General features: G+C 66.6%; 2 protein-coding genes across 3 annotated transcripts; one reads left to right on the top strand and one right to left on the bottom strand.

Moving 5' to 3' along the window:
* Positions 1-1,757: 1,757 nt before the first annotated feature.
* Positions 1,758-4,635, top strand: OAZ1 (ornithine decarboxylase antizyme 1). Its single transcript, XM_046638612.1, is given in 6 exon segments — positions 1,758-1,988; positions 3,458-3,515; positions 3,517-3,603; positions 3,715-3,887; positions 4,034-4,119; positions 4,281-4,635. Coding segments are annotated over 6 exon segments (684 nt in total). The 5' UTR covers positions 1,758-1,842; the 3' UTR covers positions 4,415-4,635.
* Positions 4,636-4,823: 188 nt separating this feature from the next.
* On the bottom strand, positions 4,824-10,782 carry PEAK3 (PEAK family member 3). Of its 2 annotated transcripts, none has more exons than XM_046638611.1 (4): positions 10,667-10,780; positions 10,134-10,216; positions 9,145-9,683; positions 4,824-7,366 (listed from the first exon to the last, which is right to left on the bottom strand). In XM_046638611.1, exons 2-4 carry the CDS (start codon positions 10,213-10,215, stop codon positions 6,584-6,586), a joined length of 1,404 nt encoding a protein of 467 aa, XP_046494567.1. In that variant the 5' UTR covers position 10,216; positions 10,667-10,780; the 3' UTR covers positions 4,824-6,583. The 2 variants fall into 2 exon arrangements, with proteins under 2 accessions (XP_046494567.1, XP_046494566.1); XM_046638610.1 differs by having other exon boundaries at positions 4,910-7,366; positions 10,134-10,258; positions 10,667-10,782.
* Positions 10,783-11,928: the final 1,146 nt, after the last annotated feature.

The following is an 11,928-nucleotide window of genomic DNA, read 5'->3' as shown; positions in this document are numbered from 1 at the left end:
AAACTTCCTTCCCCGGATGCTGCCCCCACAGGCGGGTCCTTGCAGACGCCTCACAGACCAGCTTCTGCGTGGCCTTCGAGGCCACTGTCTGCAGCCCACTGTGCTGGGGGTCCATGTGACCTCCGTCCCTTCCAGGCCTCAGTCATGGGTGGGTAAACACAGTGTGACCCGGTGACCGGCGGCCGGCCAGTGGCAAGTCCGCTCCCGGACTCTTGCCCCCGACACACCCGTTTACGTAAGACACCAGGGAGCTACCGAGAGGCAAAACAGATTTCGAAACCCCAGGCTCTTCCGGCCTCAAGCAAACAGGGCTTCGGGAACCACAAAGATGCGAACCCTTCAGACAGGGAGGACGCTCAAACAGCCCCCGAGGCTGGGTGGACGGGTGGCTGGGAGCCGGCCCCTCGGCCTAAAAGCACGGGCTCCCGCAGAAAAATGAAAAAACAATGAGAAAGTTCACGAGAAACCCATCTGCTCTTTATTTTCACTGTGCAATGCTAAGCAATGCCACCGATTCAACACTCTTTCCCTGGGAAAATTCTGCGGTTGGCCTCAGCTTTGCAAATGTTAGTTTTTGCTGAGTTTTTTAATCCTGTAAATACGGAAGCTGTAAGTTCGCCATTTTTATTGCTTAGAAGTATCGTGTAAGCAAATGTTAATAAATGCTGCATTCCACGTGGAAGGGAATTCGGAGACGCAGAGGGACCCGGCCACACGCTCTGCAGGGTCCGTTTCTGTGGGTTTTCTAATCACTCGAGGTCGCTTTGGGGGAAGTTTGCGTCTCTACCCCAAATGCACACGACAGATCGGATGAGATAAAAACGAGAGGGCTGCGGTCGTAAAGACAAGGAAACAAACAGCAGTCGCTTTAATTCTATGTAATTCCGAGTTTCTTTCTGTGCTTAAAAAACCATAAAACCACCCAAGAAAGTGGGACCCACGGGGAAGAAGGTCTGTGCTGCCTGTAGGGGCGAAATTCGGTTTTTCTACGTGAAATGTTTCTGAATTGAGCCCCCATGAGGAATATGTCTGCTTGGGGGCAAATTTCAGTTTTACAAATAGCTGAGTTTTTCTGCAAAAAAGAATATTTCTGCCAATGAGACACGACATCGTTGACCAAATCGGGATAACATCTCAACATGCAAAGTTCTCTTTTTAATTGTTGGCCGTCTGTAAACGTGAGACACCGAATCCGGAAAACCATCCTTCTGATCGATGATGAATAACCGAGGTTATTAGTGAAAATAATTCTGTCCTATAGGGGTGGGGGCGCTGGGGACCCTCTCCCCCCAACACCCGGCGCTTTTGTCGCCCCCGGCCGCCCGGGGGAGGGGCCCGCTGGGGGAAGGGACCCCCAGAGAGGGCGACAGGGACCACGACGGGGACCCGGCCACCGCGAGGTCCCCAAAACCAGACCCCGCGCAGCGCCCCCGCCCCCAAACCCCGGCAGTGGGGACGCGGGGCGGGGCCAGGCGCGCGCTGCGCGTGCCCGGAGCCACGGCGGCCCCGCCCCCTCCGCGCGCCCGCAGAGAGACGCCAGAAGGCAGGGGACGACGGGGGGGGCGGGCCCAGAAACGTGCAGCCCAATCCGCGGCGCGGGGCCCTCCGCCGTCCGCCAATCAGACGCCGAGAGGGGCCCCCGGGGGCGCCTGCGTTTCCCGGCGGCCCCGGCGGCCTCGCCCCCTCGCGCGGCCGCGCTCCCGGCGGCGTGGGGGGCGTGGCCCGCGCGCGGCGCCTATAAAGGCGGGCGGCGGCGGCGACGCCATTTTGCGAACGGCGAGCAGCGGCAGCGGCGCGGAGAGCGCAGCGGAGGTTTTGCTGGTTTCGGACCCCAGCGGCCGGATGGTGAAATCCTCCCTGCAGCGCATCCTCAACAGCCACTGCTTCGCCCGAGAGAAGGAGGGGGATAAATCCAGCGCCACCGTCCACGTCAGCCGCGCCATGCCGCTCCTCAGCTTGCACAGCCGCGGCGGCCGCAGCAGCGGGAGGTGAGCGCCCCGCCCCCGCCCGAAGCTTCCAGAAGCGCCGCCGCCGCGCAGGCCCGCGGGGGGCCGGCCGCGGAAGTCCGGGGAGCGCGGGGCCGCCCCTTTGTCGAGGCCACAATCGCGCTGGGGGCGGGTTCGGGGCGGGGCTGGCGGGCGCCCCCCCCCCCCCCCGGGGGCCCGCGGGCCTGCGGGGCGGGGGGGGCGGGGGGGGCCGGGGGCAGGAGTGGGGTCCTGCGGGTACGTGGTCGGGTTTGGGAAACTGGGGCGTGCCCGCTTGGACTTGTGGGGTCCGGGGTCGGGTTTGGAGCAGCGATCGGGGCGAGTTGGGGCCACGTAGGGATCCTTAGTTGGGTAGGTGGCTTGCGGGTCGGACTTGGGGGTCCGGGCTCGGGTTTGGCGGTCCCCGGGGCCCCTGATCGGAGTTGGGGATCCTCGATCGGAGTTAGCGGGTCAGGGGGGTCCCACTTGCTTGTATCTGGGGGGCTTCTGTGTTCCTAGTTTGGTTTAGAGGTTCGGGGTTAGCTTTGGAAGAGGACCGCGGGGTCGGGGGCGAGTTTGGCTGACGCAGGGGTCCCTGGTTGGACACGGGGCCCGCGGGAGTTCCTGGCCGGAGTTGGGGGTGCGGGAGGGCTATGTAGTGGTATTTGCGGGCCGCGGGGTCCCTGGTCGGATTTGGGGGCCTGAGGTCGGGTTTGGTGGGCGCGGGGGCTTCCTGGTTGGATTTTGGAGGTCTTGGATGGTGTTTGGGGGCCGCAGCGATCCCGGTTGGATTTGGGGGTCCAGGGTTGGGTTTGGGGGGCGTACAGGTACCTTGTTGGATCCGGGGGCCCGGGGTCGGGTTTGGCGGTCGCGGGGGTCTCTGGTCGGAGTTGGGGGTCCGAGAGGCTGCCTGGGTGTGTTTGGGAGACACGGGGGTCCTGGGTTGGGTTTGGAGATTTTAGGTCATGTTTGGGGGATGTAGCGATTCTCGTTGGATTGGGGGGCTCAGCATTGGGCTTGGTCGTGGGGGTCCTTGTTGGGATTTGGGGCTCCGGGATCGGGTTTAGGGGCGCGGGGCTTCCTGGTGTGGTTTGCCGTTTCGGGGTCGGGTTTAGGGAGGGCGCCGGTTTGGGGCGGCGGGGGCCGCGCTGGCCGCGGGCGTGGCGGGCTCCTCGGGGCGGACAGGCCGAGCCCGGGCCCCACCCTCGCCCCCGGGCCGCCGCCTCGCGAGCCTCCTGAGCCCCGAGGGCGCGCGGGCGAGGCGGCGCCACGTGGACGGCGCCCGGGCCTCCCGCCGGGGCCGCTGCGGGGCCGGGTCCTGAGCCGGGACGCCCCGGGCGGCACTTGGGGGCCGGCGGGCCGAGCGGGCGGGGACCCCTCGTGTCGGTGCTGGTCAGCGGCCGCCCGGCCCACCGTCTGTGCGGTGTGGACGGAGGCGGTTCCGGGGCCGCGGGGTCTTGGCTGGCGGCGGGCGACCCGGGCCCCCCCCCCAGTTCCAGGCTGTCCGGCAGCTGCTGTAGTCACCTGGGTCCAGGGCCTCGGTGGTGCTCCTGATGTCCCTCACCCACCCCTGAAGATCCCAGGTGGGCGAGGGAATAGTCAGAGGGATCACAATCTTTCAGCTAATTTATTTTACTCGGTGAGTGGCGCCGCGGGTCCGGCGGGCGGGCGGGGGTCAGGGGCTGGGGTTCCGGGGCGGGCCGCAGCGAGGCCCCGAAGGCCGCGTCTCAGTTGGGCCGCCCGCCCACAGGATAATCGGCTGAATGTAACAGAGGAACTAACGTCTAACGACAAGACGAGGATCCTTCACGTGCAGACGCGGCTCCGCGACGCCCGGCAGGTGGACTGGAGGGCGGTGCTGCGCGGCGGCTCCCTGTACATCGAGATCCCGGGCGGGGCGCTGCCCGAGGGCAGCAAGGACAGGTGAGCCGCGCGGGGTCCTGGCCCGGGGACGGGGCCGCGGCTGGGTCGGGCGCTGCGTGACGCCCCGCGCCCAGGACGGTGCCGAGCAGGTGGTGTCCTGGCGGCGGGGGCGGGGGCGGGGAGTGGGCGCGCTGACCGCCCCGCAGCTTCGCAGTGCTGCTGGAGTTCGCCGAGGAGCAGCTCCGCGCCGACCACGTCTTCATCTGCTTCCACAAGAACCGCGACGACAGAGGTGGGGGCGCCCGGGGGGAGGGAGGGGGGGAGGGGGGGGGCCCCCCGTCCCCGCCCGCGCACTCCGGGGCCCTGCCACTCCCATCCGCGCTGCCCGTCCCTTCCCGTCCCCGCGCGCCCTGGGGACCGGCGGCGTCGGCTCTGACCACGTGTTCCCCGCAGCCGCCCTGCTCCGGACCTTCAGCTTTCTGGGCTTTGAGATTGTGAGACCGGGGCACCCCCTTGTCCCCAAGAGACCCGAAGCTTGCTTCATGGCCTACACCTTCGAGCGGGAGTCCTCCGGGGACGAGCAGTAGCGGGGACCCCGCGCCCGGAGCCTGCGTCCCCCCGAGCCGCGCGGCGGGTGACAGCGGCGCCGGGCGGAGGTCGGGCCGCTCCCCGCTGTGTCCGCGTGTCGTGATTGTGCAAATAAACGCTCACTGCAAATCAGCGGTGTGTTCCTGCAGTTCAACGTCGTGTTTGCGAGACTGAAGTGTTTGCTTTAAATCTAAATAAAAGTTTATATTTTACGTTTTTATCGCTGGTTAAGATGATTCAGGTGATCCTTGTGCTTGAGGAGGAATGCCTCGTTTGGAGTCCTTTGCAAACGGCCTTGGCCTCGTGCCTCGGCCAGATCGGTGTTAATCCGCGCGTCTGTTGCTCCCAAAACCGGAATAAAAGTGCTGACGCCTCCAGCCCCCGTGTGGCTCCGTGTGTTCGTGTGGCCCCCGGGACTGGACGGCGGCGGGCCGGGCACCTCAGGGCGCCTGGGGTGGGGTGCTGCAAGCACCGTGAGCTGAGTGACGCCTCTTCTACCGGGGAAACTGAGGCTGGGGCGCAGAAGCCGGGGGCCTAGTCTGCTGTGTCGGGACGCAGCCGTGTTGCTGCGGGCGGCCAGCTGGAGGGTCCCCCGCGCCCCGCGCCCTTCCCCGGGAGGCCGGGTCCCGCTCCCCCTGCGGCCTCCCCGGCGCCTGGGCGTTTCCGGGGCCCCGGCGGTGGCGCGGCCCGGGAGGTGGCGCGGTGGCCGCGGGCGGCGTGCTGGGAGTGACCGCGGCGCCACCTGCTGGCCGCGCCCGGAGCTTCGCCGGGGATGGCGTCCCGGCCTTGGCCCGGAAATTGGGTGGGGCGACCTTCACGAGGGAGGAACGGAGCTCGGAGGGTCGCGAACCCCTGGTGTGGGGTGGGGTATCCAGCCCCGAGTGACCGTGGGGCCGGCCTTCAAGATCGGGGGGCAGAACTGGACGCACTGCCCGTCTCTGGGCCGGGCAGGGTCTTGGAGCTGGGGCGCTGCAAGGTGAGTAGGAGTCTGAAGCAGACGCGGCGGGGGTGGGGCGATTCCGTTGGAGGGAACAGTCGGGCCAGACCTGGAGGCGGGAGAGCAGCTCCAGCGGTGGGCGGGGGCCGGAGGGGGCGGCCGGAGGGCTCGCAGGATTCTGAGGGTGCTGGGGAGCCCAGGGAGGCGTCTGAGCAGGGGAGAGACCAGGTCATGTCTGGGGTTGGAAAGGTGCCCCCAGGAGTGCGATGGGGGCAAGGAGGGCGCGAGACTGAGCCCCCAGGCGGGGATGTGGGGCCCCTCAGGGCTCCTGTGTCCATTTCCAGAGGCGTGAGCTAAGACGTTCTCTCCCTCGGGTCCCCCGTGAGTCTCGTGTGACAGTTTATTCCAACCTCTGATACTCGGAAGGCGCCTACTGTGTGTTAAGCTTGGACTCTGCCCTCAGGAACTCCCAGCCTGGCGGGGGGGACGGGGACAGGTGACACGGGCGCTGCGTGCTCGTCAGTGGGGGCAGAGGCAGGGGGAGAGGAGGCGAGAGGGCCAGGAGGCGCCTTTATTTCCTTACAGGAGCTGGGGCTCCAACAGAGACAACAGCTCCTGCAAAGGCTGGCAGCTCCTAGTGTCACAGAGGGACAGCGGGGAGGGGGTGGCGGAGGTGGCAGGGCAGGGAAGCCACGGGACGGGTGGGCAGGCGCCTTCAGATTCTCCGGGAGGCTGTGCTGGGGGGCCGCCCCTCCCCAAAACCACCACAGTTTGTGACAAAGACACACGCAGCCGCTGGCTACGCTCAGCCTAAGGGGGTGCCCCGGGGCCAGGAACCCCCAGATGCTGCTAGGGCCACGGTGACTCTCAGAGCCCAGCACCACGAGGGCACCTGACCTCTGCTGGGGGAGGGGAGGGCCTCCCCACACTCGGAGATGATGGTGGATTGGCAGGAGTGTGCCCCCAGGGAGGCGGGTGGCAGCCCTGGCATTGGGCAGCCCCAGCAGGCCCTGGCTTTCGGCTCGCAGCCCGGGAATGGGGTCCCCTGCATTCCTGGGGAGGCCTCGGGCCTAAGTGCCCAGCACAGAGTGGGGCTGGCGTTGGAAATGGGAGTGTCCACACTGGTGCCCTCTTGGCCACCCTGACCCCTTCTGGAAGGGGCGTCCCCCCTACCGTGGAGACCCTGCCACCAGCCCCAGCCCTGGGACAGGCGCGTGGCTCCGGGGAGGGGTCAGCCCCACAGCAGCGCCAGGGCATGGCTGAGCGAGGCCTCGGTGGCCTCGGCCAGGTACTCACAGCACAGCCAGTCCTCGAGGCCGGGCACCTCCCCGCCCGCCGCCCGCTCGGCCAGCTGCAGGACCAGCAGCGCACGGCGCACCCGCAGCCAGGGCCCCAGCGGGGCCCCGCGGCCGTGCAGCTCGGGCCCGGGCCCCCAGAGCAGCGCCTGCAGCGCGCCGCGGGTCTGGGCCGCCGAGGGCTGCGAGAGGGCCAGCTGGGTCGCCAGGCGCTCCAGGCCCCGGGCCAAGGGCGCGGCCGAGGCCACGGCGGGGCCGAGCAGCGTGCGGAGCAGGTGGGCGAACGGCTCCGCGTGGGTGCCCGGGGGGCCCCGGGGGCATGGGCGGACGCGGCCGAAGTCGGCGAGCAGCAGGCGCGGGGGTCCGGCGGCCGCGCAGCCCCGGGGCGCGGCCAGCAACAGGTTCTCGGGCCGCAGCTCGGCCAGCACCGCGCCCCGCGCCTCCAGGAGCTCCAGGGCGGCGCTCAGCTGCAGCAGCAGCAGGGCCCCCGCGCGTGCCACGTCCACCAGTGGCCGCGGTGCGCCCTCCTCCGCCAGCCACTGGGCCACCGTGCGCTCGGGCACCTCGGCCGCCAGCGCCACGGGGCCCCTCCAGGGCGCCTGGGGCACTGCACCCTCGGGCACCAGGCCGCACAGCCCCTGGAGGTTGAAGTGGGCGGCCAGCGAGGCCTGCAGCTCCAGGCCCCAGGGGTGGGGCTCCTCGGCTCCCGGCTTGGGCACCTGCGGGGCAGAGGGGGCCATCAGGGCCTGAGCGCACAGCCCCCGCCAGCACAGCCCGCCCCCTACCCCGCCCGCCCACTCCAGCTTTTGGGGGGGGCGGCTGCGTGGCCTCCAGCAGCCAGAGTTCAATGTTCATTCAGAGGTTAGCGGTTGCCACGATTTTCCGGAAAACCGTCCCGGGGAGGGCGGCGTTTAGGGGTCTGACTCTCCGGCCTGCCCCCGGGCAGGGTCTGACCGCTTGTAAGGAGGGACGTGACAGCGGAGGTGCCAGAGCCGGGCAGCCCAGGAGAAATGCATCGGGGGCCACGGTGTCACTTAATATTTTCCAGCAGCCACATTTTACAACATTTTACAATGTGAAAATAGACAGGTGAAAGTAATTTCTGGTTTTTTTTTTTTAGCTTGAGGAAGATTAGCCCTGAGCTAACATCTGTTGCCAATCCTCCTCTTTTTGCTGAGGAAGACTGGCCCTGAGCTCACATCCGTGCCCATCTTCCTCTATTTTGTATGTGGGACGCCTGCCACAGCATGGCTTAATCAGCGGTGCTAGGTCCACGCCCAGGATCCAAACCCGCGAACCTTGCATGGACGGCAAAGCTCTTTCTAGACGGTCGGAGGGGGGCCGGCCCGGTGGCGCAGCGGTTAAGTGCGCACATTCTGCTTTGGTGGCCCGGGGTTCACTGGTTTAGATCCCAGGTGCGGACATGGCACTGCTTGGCACGCCATACTGTGTGGTAGGCGTCCCACATATAAAGTAGAGGAAGATGGGCACGGAGGTTAGCTCAGGGCCAGTCTTCCTCAGCAAAAAAAAAGAGGAGGCCTGGCAGTAGTTAGCTCAGGGCTAATCTTCCGCAAAAAAAAAAAAAAAGGTGGGGAGGACCTCAGGTCTGGGGATTACATTAGAATCACCTGTGTTTGGGGGGAGTTTAAAAATGACAGGTGCTCTGGGGGCAGGTGTTGTACAAATAAACTCCCCAGGGGCCTCTGGGATGGCACTGTAGACGAGCGAATGAGCTCACCGCCAGCAGCGACTCCCTCCCTCTCCACAACCGTCTGGAAAATGCGCAGGAAGGAGCGCCTTCTGTCAAATCACCCAGATCCCTCCAGGATGGGGATGCGTCTGACGCTTGGCGGGTTATTTAACGGGAATCATTCTTTTTTCCTTAATGGTGCATAAAACAGAGTGTCTTATGACGGAAGGGTGATACTGCCATCATAAAGCTGGTGTGAGAATTAGATAAATAAATTCGTCTGAAAGTCCTTGGAACAGCACAGGGAAGTGCTCGGTGCATTTTGGCGGCTGTTGGTTATTATTAGTATCTTTTTTTTTTTTTTTTTTTTTGCTGAGGAAGATGTGCCCTGAGCTAACATCCGTGTAAATCTTCCCCTATTTTTTAGTATATCAGCCACCAGCACAGCACGGCTGCTAACAGAGCAGTGTAGGTCCGTGCCCGGGAACAGAACCCGGGCCACCGAGACGGAGTGTGCCGAACTGAACTGCTAGGCCTCCAGGCTGCCCCTGATTATTATTGTTATTATTATTATTTAAAGTGGTAGCTGTCAGCCGCCATGGCTGGTGAGCTCAGTGGCTCTCAAGCACCAGACTTCACTGGGGAGCGAGTGACAATGTGGGTTCCCGGGCCCCAGAGGCCGGGGAGGGACTGCCGCCGACTGTGGCGGTACCAGCCCAGTTGTGCGAACTCCTGTTAGTCACAAAAGCAGCTGGCGGGCCGAGCTGCGGGCGCGGGGGTCTCGGGCTGGGTTTGGGGGGAGCTCACCTTGGCAGCTAGGACGTGCCAGGCGTCCCCGTCCACGCGCACCACGCGGTAGTAGAGTGCGTCCCCGCTCTCGGCGCACGGCGAGCTGTCCAGCAGGCGCAGCGCGTGGCCCGGGTGGCAGGGACCCGGGTGGCCCCCCAGGAGCCGCGCCCGCAGGCGCGCATGCACGGCGCGCAGCGCCCCCAGCTGCCAGGCCTCCAGTGCGGCGCGCACGGCTTCGGGGCGCTGCAGGTCGCGCACGGAGAGGCCCAGCGCCGCGTCCGGGGGGCCGAGGGCCGGCTCCGCGGGGGGACACGGGGGCCCGGCCTCGTCGCCGCCCGCCTGGCCCTCGTCCAGGCTGCGGGAGCCCAGGAGGGGCCTGCGCGGCGGGCCCCGGGGCGCGCGGCCGGGGCTGGCGGGCCGGTGGGTGGGCACGGACTGGGTCCTGGTCAGCGTCTTCCTGGGCAGCGGTGGGGGCGCGGGCTGCGGGGCGGTGGGCAGGGCCTCGGTCGTCCGGGGGCGACAGGCCTTGGAGGGCAGCAGGTGGGCTCGGACCTCCCCTGCGGGGGGAGCGTGGGGCGCTGAGGACGTGCGGGGGGCCCTGGGCACAGGACTGCACCCCTGGGCCTCGGTGTCCCCATCTGGAAAATGGGTGTCATGCTAACACCTGTGGGGCAGGGACGTCCCCCTCTTCACAGACGAGGACACAGGCTCAGAGGAGAGCCACGTCCGGCCCAGCCCCCCGGACCCCCATCCTGCTGTGTGGCTCTGGGCGGACAGCCGCACCTCTCTGAACTCCGGCGTCCCCGTTTTCACAAGCTGGTGACTCCAGCTTCTTTCTAACGGACTCGGATTAGAGACAGTGACAGTCACTGTCGTGAGGCAGGAAGTTCCCTAAATGGCCAGGAGAGACCCAGCCCTTCTGCTCCAGCCTCCTTGGGGGCCGGCCCCCAACCCCTGCTAGGCACCCCCCTGCCCGCCCAGCCCGGGATCCCCTCTGGGCGGCTCACCGAGGTTGATGTAGGTGGGCTGAGTCGGCAAGGTGGGGTCGTCGGGCCCCCGGGTCTCCGTGGGGGGCTCAGGGCCACTCATGCTGGGGGAGGAGGTCAGAGTGGGGGGCGTGCGAGGGTGGCACCTGCGGGGTGTCCGTGAGCGCCGCGTGGGTGGGTGTGCGGGGACCTAGGCGGGGTCAGCCGCGCACACCTGGGTCCTCTGGCCCAGCCTTGACCCTGCTGTGTGGCCCCGGATGGGTTTCTTGCCCTCTCTGGGCTCCGTTTTCACCCGTGAGACAGGAATGTCACCCATCAACCCTTCAGGGCGGCGAGCGGACCCCTGTACTTTTGTGAAATGGACACAACGTGCAGCCCTGAGGGCAGGCCGCTGGGGGGACAGCCGGGATGGGCGACAGCACCCACGCTGGGGCCTCGTCCCCGGAGCTCAGCCCGGCCCCTGGCTCTCCCCCACCGATCCCAGGTCACCCCCGAACTCGAAAAGTAGCCGCTTCTGCCCACCCCGGCCCCAGCCCCCCCCGGGGACCCCCTACCTTCAGGATGGCAGTGACTGCGGGGCGGAGGGGGTCCTTGGGGACAGACTCCCCAGAGCGGCCGCCTGGGCCGCCTCCCAGGACTGGCTGACCTGTCACAGGAAACGCCGGTGCAATCTGTTAGCCCGCAGGCCGGCGCGGGGCGGGGCGGGGGGGGGGGCTTCCGGCTCGCTGCCCCTTGACCCCCCAGGAGGGAACAGCATTCCCGGCAGAGAGAACAGCCTGGGCAAAGCCCGGAAGGTGGGACTCGAAAATAAGTGGTTCCAGGGCTGAGAGCCGTCAGGGGTGGAGGGGTGCAGGAGACGGGCCAAGGTCGCGGTCGCTGGGTGGGCGGCTGGGGAGCGACACGTTCTGGGCTCCCCATGGGGGGAGGGCAGGGAACCCCAGCTCCGGCTGGTCCGGGAGAAATGCAACAGGCGGCTCTGTCCTCTGCGGCTTTTGCTTCCTCCCGAACCACTTCCTCTTCTTTGGGACCAATGGAGGGGCCCCCCGGGCGCGCCCCCCTCCCGCCCACCCTCTGGGACCCTCGGGCTGGTCGCTGATTGACCGCCCTCCCGCACTCCAGGCAGGTGCCCCTCCGTTGAGCCATTTCTGTTCTGATGTGCTGTGTGACTCGGGGCAGGTCACCGCCCCTCTCTGTGCTCCGGGGAATACAAAAAGCGGGTCCCACTTGCCTTGCGGCCTCGTAACAGCCACAGCAGCTGGGTTTTTCTTTAAAACATTTAACCCTTTCCCTTCCCTGCCCCCATGGCCTTGATGGACTTATTTAGAAAGACATTTAATTTATCATCACCGTGCGTGGCAAATCAGAAACGGGGACAATCCGGGGAAAACCGGCCAGCGTGACATTCTGGGGGAAGCACGCGCCCCTTGAGGCGGCTCTGGGGTTCGATGCTTGTCCCACCTGTTCCGAGCCACGAGGGGCACCCCAGCTCCACACCCAGTGCCCCCCGCCCTGGGGCAGCCCGTACTTTTGGTGGGTTTCGGGACTGTGCGGTGGGAGCACGGTGGGCCCCAGGGAGAGTCTGAATCACACGAGGGGCGGGCCCCACCGATCCGGGGCTGTTCCAGGTGGAACAGAAGGGACCGGAAGTGCTGAGGACACGGCCTCCTCGCCCCCCTGAACCCCTGCCCACAGGATTCTGCTCTTCCCTTCCTGAGAGCCACGGGGTCACCAGGCCGAGACAGGGCTCCGATCCCGGCTGAGGGTGAGCCGTGCGGGGCGCCCATGTCGGACACGGAATTCAAGGGGGATACGAAAA

Source organism: Equus quagga, chromosome 14 (genome assembly GCF_021613505.1).
Source record: "Equus quagga isolate Etosha38 chromosome 14, UCLA_HA_Equagga_1.0, whole genome shotgun sequence".
NCBI lineage: Eukaryota > Metazoa > Chordata > Mammalia > Perissodactyla > Equidae > Equus > Equus quagga.
Note: the sequence above shows the minus strand (reverse complement) of the source record. Positions and strands in the feature narration are given on the sequence as shown.